General features: G+C 40.3%; 1 protein-coding gene across 1 annotated transcript in view; it reads left to right on the plus strand.

The window, feature by feature from the left end:
• Positions 1-598: 598 nt before the first annotated feature.
• LOC127805950 (uncharacterized) overlaps positions 599-15,144 on the plus strand; it is a 58,170-nt gene continuing 43,624 nt past the window's right edge. The window contains exons 1-4 of the mRNA XM_052342805.1: positions 599-1,190; positions 1,463-1,984; positions 3,070-3,207; positions 3,485-3,574. Of these exons, the coding sequence (XP_052198765.1) occupies positions 818-1,190; positions 1,463-1,984; positions 3,070-3,207; positions 3,485-3,574 (1,123 nt within the window). The 5' untranslated portion in view covers positions 599-817. The remainder of the gene's footprint in view (positions 1,191-1,462; positions 1,985-3,069; positions 3,208-3,484; positions 3,575-15,144) is intronic.

Consider the following 15,144-nt stretch of genomic DNA (forward strand, 5'->3'; position numbering starts at 1 on the left):
TATTTATAGTATGAATGTCCCCTGCAGAATTATAGCCATTGGAGATCAAAATGGAAAAGAATCAATCCACAAAAAACTAGCCATTAATAAGGTAGACATCATTGGGCAAGAGAGGCTGCTGTCAAAAAAGAGAATCGATCGACTTTCATGGGAAGAGGAGGGGGAAATAAAAGAGAATGAGTGAGGATAGTTTAAAAATGAGTGTAAAATGGTCTGTTTGCACAAGAAGTTGGCAACAGAGAGGTTTTTGTCATTTTTTACCTGTCAAAAATGTCAATGTCCCAATTTTATAACAAGGCTTCAATGGTGCAGAGAGTAAACTTATTGAATTGAACTTTTTGATCAAATCATTATGGAACAAATTAACCTTCCCCACCCCCCCCCCCCCCCCCCCTTTTTTTGCTAGGTAACAAATAACCTTGTATTATAGGGCTTGATCAACACAAAAATGGTTGCTTTTGACTGTTGTGATTAAAATGTTTGCACTAAGAATACATAATAATACAAAAGGTGCGCGATTCATGTGGTAATGGAAGAATCTCTATGCATACATAGTACAGCGTGTAGATACCAAATCCCCATTGCCGGCGAAGGAAGCTTTTGCTTCCTAATGGACCAAATTAGCCAACCAAGCTATAATATATTACGGGAAGATATTGTCCAATCGATCTTGGAGAAGAGGCCTTCACTGACTACTTTTGCAAAGCTACTTTGACGATACTGATTCCTCATTCGGATCGGTATGTATGCGTCTGTGTGTGTATGTGTGCGTGTGTTGAAGGTTTGAGAGATTAGTTTTGGGAACATTAATTCATCAATGGCAACCTCAAGCTCTTTCTCCTCTGAAGTGTTCCCGTATCCCGTCGATGTCAACGTGGAGGACTTCGTTCACATCAAGCTGTCCGGAACGAACTACTCCGTATGGCGAAAGATGATGAACGATTTTCTCGAGAGGTGGAATCTGATCGGCTTCATCAACGGCATGATCAAACCGCCGCGGGACTTGGTGGCCGTCGAGGAACAATCCGATAGCCGCGGCAAGGAGATTGAGAATCCTGACCACATTTCCTGGAAAAGATCCGACGAACTGGTACAGAAATGGTTACGGAGCACGATCCAAGACGATAATCTCCGCATTAATGTGGCGCACTATAAAACCGCTTTCGCTATCTGGCGGGTTTTGGAATATGGTAAGGTGAAAGATGGTGATTTTGGGGCCAATATTGTAAAGCGATGATGGACTGCACGGGCATGGGCATGGGCCAAATCGGAGGGGTGGAATTACGTTCCACTTCTGCCCCTTAATTTGTTTCGCGGGAGACATAAAGCAGAGCATTCCTCGCCGGCCCGTCGCAGTCCACCACAAAAAACATGATTCTTCTAATATAAATGAAATTTTCATTTGTTCAAATAGAATTTTTATAAATTAATAATTATTTATTTGGATATATTTTGTACGTAGAGCTGAAGATGGGAGAAACAAGCTCTAGAGAAGCAGGGATCAATCTGAGCCATTACTTCCCATTGTACCAAGCAGTGCAAGAGGGCGACTGGGAGGGTGTGAAGAAATTCCTAGAAAAAGAACCCGATGCAATCAAGGCCAAAATCGATACGGCCTTAGAAACGCCACTAATGCTAGCGGTGAGGTCCCCGCACAGGAACAAAGTTGTGAAGGGGCTCTTGGGGAAGATGTCGGAAGAGGATCTGGAGCAGTTTGAACACGGGAAAGAGCAGACAATCTTGCACAGGGCAGCGTGTGCTGGGAATATAGAGGCAGCCATGATGTTGGTGAACAAGAACCCTCGCCTGCCTTACATTGGTCGTGATTCCGACGGAGTACCTCTAGGTGCAGCTGCTTTTATGGCCAATAGAGAGATGGTATCTTACTTATTGAGTGTCACCAAAGAAGACATTGATCCTAGGCCCTTCATCGGTAAATTAGGCTTCGAGCTCATCCACTCCCTAATTATCGGTGGACTTTATGGTATGTCTTTCTTCTTCGTTCCTCTCCATTCACTCCTACACAAGTATCAGTTATTTGTGGACAAAAGCATTTGGAGAAAATAAAAAGTTATCCTAATTGCGAAGTCCTCATTAACCATTATAAAAGAGTAAAATCATCATTTTACTTTATTTCTCTCACATCTCTCTTGTGATTTCAGAAAAAATTAAAAAAAAAAAAAGAAAAAAATCGATGATGCTTGACCATTGCTGGCCACCACCATTGATTGAATTCAAATATTTAACTATGATTAACTAACAATATAAAAAGGAAATTAAATAAGCAAAAATGAAAACTAGATACCTGATAGGTGAAGAACTCCCATCCACCACGAATGATGACATGATTCCAATTTCCTCTCTATTACCAATGGCCAATCATTGGAAGACCATTGGTGATATAAGAAAGAAACAAATGTGCCAAAGGAAAGAAAAAGAAAAAAGAGAGAGAGAAAAAAATGGGAAAAAATATCTTAAAATATAAGTGCTAAATTGTCATTTTACTTTATTTGTTAAGTGTAAGGAACTTGTATATATTATTTTCAAAAACATAGGGATGATTAATTGGGGCCTTTTTGCCAAATCTCAAGGGTGCCTTACGAAATTGACTTTAAAACAATGGTCACCCGTAGCTTGCTAGATTTGGCAATGGTTGAACTTAAATAAGATTCACCAATAGGTAACCTGAGAATTTGGTTTAGTCATTGGTGTTGGTCAACTATGGTAGTGGCTGCCAATGTCTGTTTTTTTGTTTTTTGTTTTTTTTTTTTTTTAATTTTTCAATTTTCATTTTAGAGAGAGAAAGAAAGAGCTTTGGAAAGACAAGACAAAATAGTCATTTTACCTTTCCAGATTTTTTAAAAATAGAAGGACCTCAAGTGCAAAGTGTAATTTATTCTTTTCAAATTTAGTCCCCCGTAGGAAGTGAGGCAGTGAGGCGGCCATCATGTTATCTTCATTTCCTTATCGTTTAGTTTTATATATTATTTAAATTAGAAGTGGTAGTTAATGCAAGTTTTGATAATTAAGTCTAAAAGTGATGGTTGGAAATTGGACTTCTTGTTACAGACATTGCTTTAATGTTGATTCGGAGACATCCGAAGTTAGCTGTCGAGGATGTGAGTCTTCTCAACAGAATGGCGCTCAAGTCTTCTGCCTTCCCAAGTGGACTAGCCTTCAACTTCTGCCAACGCTTCATCTACTCCCGTTAGTGTTTTAATTCCTTCCATCTCTTTTCTCGTACTTAGTATAACACATAAATAAATACAACTACAACATCAATGTTGTCACATAATGATGCTAGGAATTATGGACAAGGTGGTAAAGTTGGTTTTTCATGCATGCTAGCAAGCAATTTTTCATTTCCACCTTAATTCAAATCATAGTCTGTAATACGTCAGGGTGGGGTTTATTTGTATTCTCATGGTTATACATTTTTTTTTTCTTTTTTGCTTATTATGTTCTTCTGCCATTTTACATTTAGATGTTCCTACCAAGTTGGAGAACTCAGAGAAGTTGGAGAAGCAACAATGTGGAGGAGACATAGAAAGTCCTGCCCAATGCCCTACTCCCGGTTGGTCAAGTTGTCACTTAATAATTTTAATTTTCGTTTCATGGGAGAATAATATATTCTTATATAATTTATTTATGAATTAAATTACTTTTTAGTTCGAACTATACTTGTTTTTTGCAGTTCGGGATATGAAATTATTCAAGATCTCATATAGGTGCGTAGGGTTTTAAAAACTTTCACATCTAATGTAAGCAACCAAAAATATCCATGAAACTATATGAAGTTTGGATAGCAATATACAATAACCATTCAAAGAAATTGAACAGTTCATTAAAGTTACCTCTTGAACAATCAAAATTTGATTTAAGAGAAATTTCACAAGAGACCTTATCCTCCTCAAGTGTGAAGGGTCTAGTTGATCCACACTAGTGTAGCTTCCAAAACCCCTTGAAGTTCCCTTTTGTGCTAGTTGAAAGCTGCAAAGGTACGTTTAGGCTTGTAGTTCTTAGTTTCAAAAACCAAACGTCAACTCTTGAGCAATTTGAGAGAAAGAAAAAGAATAAGCAAAAGAAGAAGAAATCAAGAAGGAGGAAGAGCAATATGTAATTCAAGAATATTGCCAGCCTTCTTCTTCTTTTTTAATCTCTTAATTTATATGCTAAAGTGGAAAATTAAGTGGCAGATTATGGTATAATCGATTGCAAAACCATGTAGCCTGAGCGATTAACAAGTGACATAGGAGTTAGTAAACATTCCACTAACTCTTGAACCTTTCATGCATAATATGCCAAACATAAATTGTCGACGATTTTTAACATTTTAAAAACAGTTGATAATTTATGAAATGAGTCGACGACAATTTGGTGTTTGTTACTAAAAGGTCCTTACTCAATTCATACAAATTTGGCATTAACTCTTAATGACAATTAAACTTTCCATTAATTCTTAATGGTATCGAAAACACAACCCAAGCCCCACAATTGTTATTTCGGTCCCTTTGCTTTTTTAAGTTTGACTTTCTAGGTTCACCACTAAGTAGCAATAAAGAAACATCCAACTCTTTTGATGTCAATCAAACTCTTCAATTTGTTTTGAGAATCTCTTCATTTTCTCAAAATACCCTAATAATCTTGAGTGACGTCTAACAACATATCAACATAATCTAAAAGATAATCAATTTAATTCATAGTGAACCTATTTCGTTGATGATTATCATACAACTCAGTTATTCCATTACTAATATCCCAACTAAGTGAAAGCCATGGATGAATCAAACTCATTAACTCTGTAGTGGCCCACTCTCGGATAATCCCGCTAGCATAGTGTAACACCTCGCTTTTCTCTTACCGAGCGTGTCACTATGCTGGGGCCCAAAATATACATAATTTATTTTTTTCTTTCTTTCCCGGTACATAACTTAAACCTTAAGTATCGAGTCCCGAACAAAACCCCCAGCAAATCATTAAAAATGCAGAAGCGATAATCGAAACCTGATATAGTACATAATCAACTCACTTTATTTATAACATAAGAATTCGTACCATAATTAACATCATATCCTCAATATTGAAATACATAAATATATGAAAATTCCATAATATTTTAACAAGGCTAAACATCAATAAAGCATCAGCTAAAACATATCCGAGTCAGCTCGCTGAATCATCGGCCACGCTATCATGTGCCGTCATATCTCAACCTGCTTCTTGCCCTAACTGCAAGTCTAAAACTGGAACGTTGAATGTTCTAGGGGCATAACCCATTAGAAGATAAAACTTCTAGTGAGGGTCCAAAACATATATACGAATGCATGATGCAATAACATGAACAACATTTGCCCTTAGTGTAACTTCCCTGGCCCGCAAGCCCGACTAGGAATCCTAGGTAAATCTCGAATCTCTGTAGGATAAGCCTAACGTTATTCCCTCAACGACTTTGGGGAATTACAGCTACACTCTGGGAGCGACATCCTATTCCCATGCACAAATATCAATGTGACAATAATATCGTGCTATGCAATTATCACGACTTTTCATGCAATATGACAAAATGAATCATATCTTTCCTAAATATTATGCATATATAAGCAATCATATATTTCATAAATATCATGCATAATAAACAATCATATCATGTAGGATAGAAAAACTCACAAAACCATGTTTGGTATAAAATTACTCACTTTTGCCCTAAAGACCAAGACACCTCGAAAAGCGCGCATCGCCTCGATATGCGTGTCTGACCTCGATTCTTGTGCCAACTCTCAAACGTTGCACAAATCACATCATCTCGATCACCTCATTCATCAAAATGATATTTCATCACTAAATATCCTCAATATTCCATTTATTTCATTTTTCTTCATTTTCTCTCATTTTTCCTCTCCAAAAATTCCAATAAATACCTCGAGACTATTTTCTCAAATCTAATTTCACAAAAATTCATTATAGGCTATGAACTTCAAGGGAAAAATACTAAACTTACCCGGATGTTGCGTTTTCACGCAAAATGAGGCTCTTGGCTCCATAATCGAGACATCAGGAATCCCAAATTCAAATCTTTTTGCACAGACCTCCGTAAAATAATTTTCCAGATTTTTCTATATTTTTTTCAGAATTTTCCCAAGCCCCACGCACCCACACGTGCTAGGGCGACTGGGCGCGTGTGAGATGCAGTGCGTGACCGGCACGCGCCGGTCATCTTCTCCGACGCTCCGGTCGTCGGCAATATGAGATTTCCATACCATCTTAAAGCTCTCTTCTAGTCGATCCTCTTGGCCAAGTTTGAACCTCAAAGGAACACCGGAAGGCCTCCCATCGGGGCTTTGAACATTCGGCCAAGGCGTCCGCCCCAAACTCCGGCGACCTCTCGAAACCTCACCAAACCTCAACCAAAATAGCTCAAAATCTCCAGAATTATTCTACCTCTCATGGGCTTCAAAAGCCCCTTATTCCCATTGCCCAATTCGTTCGATTTCGACCTCGATTTGAAGCTCCATTTCTTGAAACTTTTGGCCCAATTCGAGCTCTATTTATAGGCGATCATCGAGCTTCAAAATGGCTTTGGCCGCCTTGCCCATCACCTTAGGAGGCTAAACCTCCCCTAGATCGGCCTTGAGGCTCCTTTATCCAACCATAATCTCGATTTGCAGGTATCGACCATTCGGCCGAATTCTTTGGTCGATTGTTTTGCTTTTTCAGGCCACTATGATGACTATTATCGACCCATCCCTTTACCAAAAATGTTCCCCGACCATCCCTCGTGAAAACCCAGTGGCTTTCGGCGACCCTCGTGGCCTGGTCGGTTTCCCATTGTTGCCATCTTTGAGAAATTGCACTTTGGCCCCTCCAATTTTGGCCTTTCTCATTTGGCCCTTTTTACTTAGCCCCTAAACTTTCCAATATTGCATTTAAGACCCTCAAGTCCCAAAACATCAATTTGACCCCCGAAGATTCCAAGAAATTATCGTTTTGACCTCCCTTCGGTAATTTCAGAAAACTGCACTTAGGCCCGAATCTTCGTTTTGGCCCTAAACCTCTTCGTTTCTTCCTGAAACCACTGAAGGGTTGTTCTTCATGAAAAATCAAAGCCCCCTCAAGCTTCCGTTGACTTCCCGGAAGTTGTCTATAATAATTCGATATTACAGCCTAATTGGCAACTGTATTTTTGCTGTACAGAAAACTGTTTCCGATTCAATTTCTTTCGGCACCATAAATCCTATTTCGGGGTGCTTGTTCATGCCACATCATTTTCCTTTGGCATCTCGGCTCCAAGACACTCCCGGCAATCGATTTAGTCATTCATACGGTAATAAATTACCCTTATACTCTCTATTTATCCTTAAATTCTATTTTTGCCCCAAGATAAATTACCCTTGAGTCTTTTTAGAATTTCTCGGGTATTACATTCACCCCTCCTTAAAGAAATTTTGTCCTCGAAATTTTCATCTGACCGTTAAGGTAACTAAGACATAACATAGTTCATTACCTGAATACTTCAAAATCAAATATCTATTTGATCCTTGACAAACACCTCGGTTTGCGTTTCTTACACGTCTAATGCTTACAAGCATACTGTGTCATTCACATCATTTTTCTTTTGTGGCTCTTTTCGGACGACCACACATCTTTTAATCATTTTAGGAAAAACACATTCTACCCCGAAACTTTGAGAATGCCTTCTCGCATTTCAAAAATCATAGACCTTGGGCTGGCCATATCATCATTCCACAGACAAGTACACTTGTCAACCACATATGCCTTCTGTATCTTGTTCACCAGATCCAGCTAAACGACCAGGCTAGCCATAAAAATAGACAATCCCTTCGGCACTACCATCATAGTCGGCAGGCCAACAAGCCTCCAAACTCATCTGACACTCACATCTATCCACCAGATCCTGCGTTGGGCACTTCTCTGCCACGCGCCCAGTGATACGAAGTAGTGCAGTCGTAGTCCTTAAGGAACTCCATCAATCGTCCCTACCTCTCGTTCAACTCTTTCTGTGAGAACTCATACCTCAGGCTCCTCGTTGTTCGTGAGCACATCAAAATGTCCCACCATTCTATTTCGATAATGTCTTTATAACTTCGAGAGCACATACCACATTTGCCAACTCCAAGTCATATATCGGGTAGTCCTTTCTGTGCCTTGACATGATCCGCATGCCATTATTCGGTCATGTTGCACTAATCATATAACCCGATCCTTTGAGTTATCATAACCTCTTACTGCACCCGCGAGGTTATTCCTATTAGACTCTTCTCATGAGTCCTATTGTGGACATAATTATTACAAAGTGTCCCATTATTGCCTTCTGACAACAGTTTGTCGAAACATCTTATTTCGAAGCATCTTAGCATTCTATTTCGAAACCTGATTCCTAAAAATTTCATTTCGAACCCTACGTTGCTCCATGTTCCGAATCATAGGGTAGGGACTATAAATACCCGAAAAGCCCTGAACTCGACTTTCGTGCGTCCGGATTTTTTTTTTTCTTGCCAAAATTTTTGGAATAATAAAACACGTTTTCCCATAAGGAAGAAAAAAAATTATTTTTCTTCTCCCAACCCTTTTTTTTTTTATTTCATTTCTTTTTCTTTCTTATTTCTTCTTTCTTTTTCTTTCTTATTTCTTCTTTCTTCTTCTTTCTTCTTCTTCTTATTCTTCCTTTGCAACGCACCGACCCTATGCGTGAACCGCCGCCTTCCAGCGTCGCCACCACCTCCGATGGCCTCCGCTGCCCCCTCTGCAACCGCCGCTGGCGCTTGCTCCGCCCTCGGCCGCGAGCCACCGTGCGGTTTCTTCGTGCCCAAGCCATCAATTGCCATCTCCGATGGCCCAAACAGCCCTCCATCGGCCAGATCCGGCCGTCGCCGTCACCGCTTGCTCTACCACGTAGCTGCCGGCCATCGCCCGGCCTCCCTTGGCCGCCATCGCGACCGTCGCCATCCCTACCGCTGCTACCAGATTTGGGTCGATCCGACCCAACTTGGCTCGACTCGATCCGCTTCAGGTTTGACCCATCCCTGTTTCGACTCATTAGATCTAACCCATATCTGTTTTGACCTATCCATTTAGATCTGACCCATATCTGATTTATCCAGATCTAAGCCAAAACCTAGATCTATTATGCTAGCGTTTGACCCGTTTCGATGCGGTGCCTGCTGAGTTTTGAGGAGACAGTGTTCTCCACACTGTATCTTTGCTCCTTATTTCTGTCATAAGGAAGGATTCGCTCATTTTGCTTCCATCCACAACATTTTTGGTGCCAGAATTGCCTCCATCCTCTTGGCTCATCTTCTAGTAAGTGATCGGCTTGTAGCTGTTATGACACTCTTATTTGAAGCTCAAGCCCGGCTTCAGGATCCTATCTATGGCTGTGTATCTCACATTCTAGCCCTTTAGCAGCAGGTTAGTGACTTGCAAGCTTATCGAGCTTACTTGCAGAATTTACTATTTGCATATTATTCTTCACATCCCCAGCCTGCTCCTCAACCTGATCAAAACCCGAGATGGAATTTTGATCTTCCTATCATTCCAGATGATGCCCCTTATCCCAATGTCTTAGAGACTACTCTTCCACCTTACCCTGATGAAGCCAGTAGTAGCCAGATGCCACCCCCAGATGACATTGATGAGCTGGGACCTGTCATGTTTGGCAACCGTCGTCGTCACTGAGCATCGGCATTATCATCAGTTTTATGGTTTCCTTTTTCCTTTGAGTAATTGTACGGCTTGATTTCTTGTAACCGTTTGAACATATGGAATGAATATTATGCTTTGGATACTTTAACGTCTCATTCCCTTATTCTCGATTGCATGTTGATCATAAAACATCTCAACCTCTTGCAGCTGTTTTAATAATTCATCAAATCGAGATAAAAACATCATCTCTTAATTATCACCTGATAATTTACATTCTTAATCAAGTCACACATAACTAAGCATCCAATAACCTCAAGCTTTCATTGGCAATTTTATCACTAAGAAATAATCCCACTAAATCTTCCAAGAATATATCCTAGTCATTTTCCATTTCTCTTATGACTTTCTCTGACCGCAAGTGCTTATACCTCCTATCCATAGGCTCATTTATTTTCATAACTTGCTGACATCATCTTAATGATTGTCTAGCTATACATCTCTCAACTTGCCTACTGGCTACCTAGACCAACTGTCTAGCCATACGAGAGTTCCAATCTCCAAAATTGAAAATCTCGGATCCTCAATTAATTTGGGCCTGTAGCTTCTTCTACTACGACCCGTCATCTTTGCACATCTGTCATCATCTTGATTCTCTTAATCACGTCAAGGATTCACATAATTTTCAAGACATCAATCCACAACTATGCTACCAACTAGAGTAGGCAGGTACTTACGTTACCCACGGTACTCCAATCCTCACTGGATTTCTTTTTGAAACTCTAAAGTTCCATCACGACTCCTTAGATCCTCAATCGATTCTTTTAAGGAAATTCCTTAAAAATCTCGAATCGATTTATCTTCGAAGATCCCAAATCAGATCACAATATTTGGTTCCAATTATCTTCCAAGAACTCGATTTCCTTTGCCATCATGGCTTTCTATCCATCATTCATCACGGTGCTTTCAAGCTCTACTCGTCAGGTTAACTACCGACCACTTTACCTAATTATGCAGGTTCATTTGGCACACTGAAACGTAGTCACAACCCCTATTGACTAGGCCTCCTTATCATTCCTTTACGGTCGATATAACCATCAAACACCTCTTTCTTTTTTAGTGCCTGAACTCTACTTTGAGTCAAGACTATCATTTCAGAACTCATCGGTCAAGCCTTTGGACCGGTTATGCTCCACTACCTGAAATCTCATATCGAGAATCCCTTGACTCTCACATTTCGTTCTTCAAATCCAGTTGACTATCAGCACCCGACCATTAAATTAGTTCTTCGTAGGCACTACTTTTCAGCTGTCATCATCCCCCCCATCATATGGTAGGCTTACTCCTACATCATACGTCGACCCTCACATGGGTACATCCCAAGTGAAAATTGCACGGTCTTATCGTAGTCCTCTAAGAACTATCATTCATTATCGCTGCCCTGAGTCTAACTCCTTTTGCAAGAACATTCTTTTTAGGCCCTCATCATGGCCTGGTGATTCCATCACCTCATAGGTAGCGCCTATACAGCTTACGAGCATGCATCTTTCCTTTCCATTTCATACGTCAGGTAGCTTTCCCTTTGAGCCACCCAAGACGATAATCTCATGATCCCATTGTCATACTAGACACCGAGGTATTCTATCCCTCGAGTCTTGGACCGTTCGTCATGTCACCTACTCCCAAGATGACTACGAACCCCAATGCAATCCTTAAATAGGACACACAATCCATATTCAATCTATCCCATTTCGATTTTCGAGGCTTCCGACCTCGATCAATCATAACTAGCAGTACACCTCTCATCCTAGACCATTGGAACTTAGATCTCTCTCATAAGGTACAGACCTTACTAGTTTGCCCCAGGTCTTCAGCATCCGATCGTCTCCTCAGCAGTACACTAAGCAACTTAGACCCTGGGTCCCAGACCCATACCGCGAGACAACCAACTAGCTTCCCCGGTACGTTGATCGTAAGCTCATCACAAGTCTTCTGCCTTGGTCCCTAGATCCAGATCTGTCACTGCGAACACCGACTAGTAGTGCCGTCATGTTGCTAAGGTTTCCTATCCCGTCTTTGCGAGTCATATCAGTTGCACTATTTTCGGCTCATTAATTGACGCACTCACGCGCCATCATTTGGTCATTTTTTAGCCTCTCATTCATCCAATCCGTGGGATCCCGTATCTTATTTCCGGGATACCAAATGATCCTCAAAAATCTTATCTTTCGATCCTAACTCATCAGCTAGGCCTTGCCACATCGAGCTAATCATCACTGATCCGATCATCTTTGATAACCGCAGTTATCTCATTTCTCATTGCAATAATTTTAATTAATGACATCAAATCATCAGTCTCTAATTCTCTCGGATCCATAATCACGGTTACCGAGTCAATCTTACACTCGAATCATTTCATCGGATTCTTATTCCAATAACTAGATCATTCCACTTGAACTTAGCTTCTATTAGGCATTCTACTATTCACTAGGAATAGTAGTTTTCTACTGAAATAGTGTTTGCTCATGAAAAATACACCAGGTAAGTTCCCAGGAAAGAGAGGTGGGTCATAAATGGACACACTTAAGTACCAAGTCTTTTCTAGCCAAAACTTTCTTAGACATGCACTTCCACTACAACGCACTTATCTAGTAACCATCAATACCCAAATCTTACGATGGCTTTACTTATCTAGCCACACGCGACCTTTTCCTTAGGTTTGCTCTAATATCGACTATACTAGAGTCACTTACGGTTCAAACATTTCCTATATCTTCAATAATTCGCTCTGATACCAACTGTAACACTCCGTTTTTCTCTTACTGAGCGTGTCACTATGCTGGGGCCCAAAATATACATAATTTATTTTTTTCTTTCTTTCCCGGTACATAACTTAAACCTTAATTACCGAGTCCCAAACAAAACCCCCAGCAAATCATTAAAAATGCAGAAGCGATAATCGAAACCTGATATGGTACATAATCAACTCACTTTATTTATAACATAAGAATTCGTACCATAATTAACATCATATTCTCAATATTGAAGTACATAAATACATGGAGATTCTATAATATTTTAACAAGGCTAAACATCAATAAAGCATAAGCTAAAACATATCTAAGTTAGCTCGTTGAATCATCAGCCACGCCATCACGCGCCGTCATATCTCAACCTGCTCCTTACCCTAACTGCAAATCTAAAACTAGAACGTTGAATGTTCCAGGGGCATAATCCATTAGAAGATGAAATTTCTAATGAGGGTCCAAAACATATATACGAATGCATGATGCAATAACATGAACAACATTTTCCCTTAGTGTAACTTCCCTAGCCCGCAAGCCCAGCTAGGAATCCTAGGCAAATCCCGAACCTCTGTAGGATAAGCCTAACGTTATTCCCTCAACGCCCTTGGGGAATTACGGCTAGACTCTGGGGGTGACATCCCATTCCCATGCACAAATATCAATGTGACAATAATATCGTGCCATGCAATTATCACGACTTTTCATGCAATATGACAAAATGAATCATATATTTTGTAAATATTATGCATATATAAGCAATCATATATTTCATAAATATCATGTATAATAAACAATCATATCATGTAGGATAAGAAAACTCACAAAACCATGTTTGGTATAAAATTACTCACTTTTGCCCTAAAGACCAAGACACCTCGAAAAGTGCGCATCGCCTCGATATACGTGCCCAACCTCTATTCTCGTGCCAACTCTCAAACGTTACACAAATCATATCATCTCGATCACCTCATTCATCAAAATGATATTTCATCACTAAATATCCTCAATATTTCATTTATTTCATTTTTCTTCATTTTCTCTTATTTTTCCTCTCCGAAAATTCCAATAAATACCTCGAGACTATTTTCTAAAATCTAATTTCACAACAATTCATTATAGGCTATGAACTTCAAGGGAAAAATACTGAACTTACCCGAATGTTGCGTTTTCACGCAAAACGAGGCTCATTGGCTCAAAAATCGAGACATCGAGAATCCCAAATTCAAATATTTTTGCACAGACCTCCGTAAAATAATTTTCCATATTTTTTTATATTTTTTTTAGAATTTTCCCAAGCCCCACGCGCCCGCACGCGCCCACACATGCTAGGGCGACTGGGCGCGCGTGAGATGCAGCGCGTGACCGGCACGCGCCGGTCATCTTCTCCGGAGCTCCGGTCACCGGCGATCTGAGATTTCCATGCCATCTTAAAGCCCTCTTTTAGTCGATCCTCTTGGCCAAGTTTGAGCCTCAAAGGAGCATCGGAAGGCCTCCCATCGGGGCTTCGAACATTTGGCCAAGGCGTCCGCCCCAAACTCCGGCGACCTCTCGAAACCTCACCAAACCTCAACCAAAATAGCTCAAAATCTCCAGAATTATTCTACTTCTCATGGGCTTCAAAAGCCCCTTATTCCCATTGCCCAATTCGTTCGATTTCGGCCTCGATTTGAAGCTCCATGTCTTGAAACTTTCAGCCACTTCAATTTCTATTTATAGGCGATCATCGAGCTTCAAAATGGCTTTGGCCGCCTTGCCCATCACCTTAGGAGGCTAAACCTCCCCTAGATCGACCTTGAGGCTCCCTTATTCAACCATAATCTCGATTTGCAGGTATCGACCATTCGGCCAAATTCTTTGGTCGATTTTTTGCTTTTTCAGGCCACTATGATGACTATTGTCGACCCATCCCTTTACCAAAAATCTTCCCCGACCATCTCTCATGAAAACCCAGTGGCTTTCGGCGACCCTCGTGGCCTGGTCGGTTTCCCATTGTTGCCATCTTTGAGAAATTGCACTTTTGCCCCTCCAGTTTTGGCCTTTCTCATTTTGGCCCTTTTTACTTAACCCCTGAACTTTCCAATATTGTATTTAAGACCCTCAAGTCCCAAAACATCAATTTGACCCCCGAAGATTCCAAGAAATTATCGTTTTGACCTCCCTCCGGTAATTTCAGAAAACTACACTTAGGCCCGAATCTTCGTTTTGGCCCTAAACCTTTTCGTTTCTTCCTGAAACCACTGAAGGGTTGTTCTTCATAAAAAATCGAAGCCCCCTTAAGCTTCCGTTGACTTCCCGGAAGTCGTTTATAATAATTCGGTATTGCAGTCTAATTGGCAGCTACATTTTTACTGTACCGAAAACTGTTCCCGATTCAATTTCTTTCGCCACCATAAATCCTATCTCGGGATGCTTGTTAATGCCACATCATTTTCCTTTGGCATCTCGGCTCCAGGGCACTCCCGGCAGTCGATTTAGTCATTTATATGGTAATAAATTACCCTTATACTATCTATTTATCCTTAAATTCCATTTTTGTCCCAAGATAAATTACCGTTGAGTCCTTTTAGAATTTCTTGGGTATTACACATAGGATATCCGAAATGAGATCTTCACAAGGATGATATAGAACAATAACGTATAACACCACATTACAATCTTTAGATAAATTCAGCGGAAGCCA

This window comes from Diospyros lotus, chromosome 7 (assembly GCF_014633365.1).
Source record: "Diospyros lotus cultivar Yz01 chromosome 7, ASM1463336v1, whole genome shotgun sequence".
NCBI lineage: Eukaryota > Viridiplantae > Streptophyta > Magnoliopsida > Ericales > Ebenaceae > Diospyros > Diospyros lotus.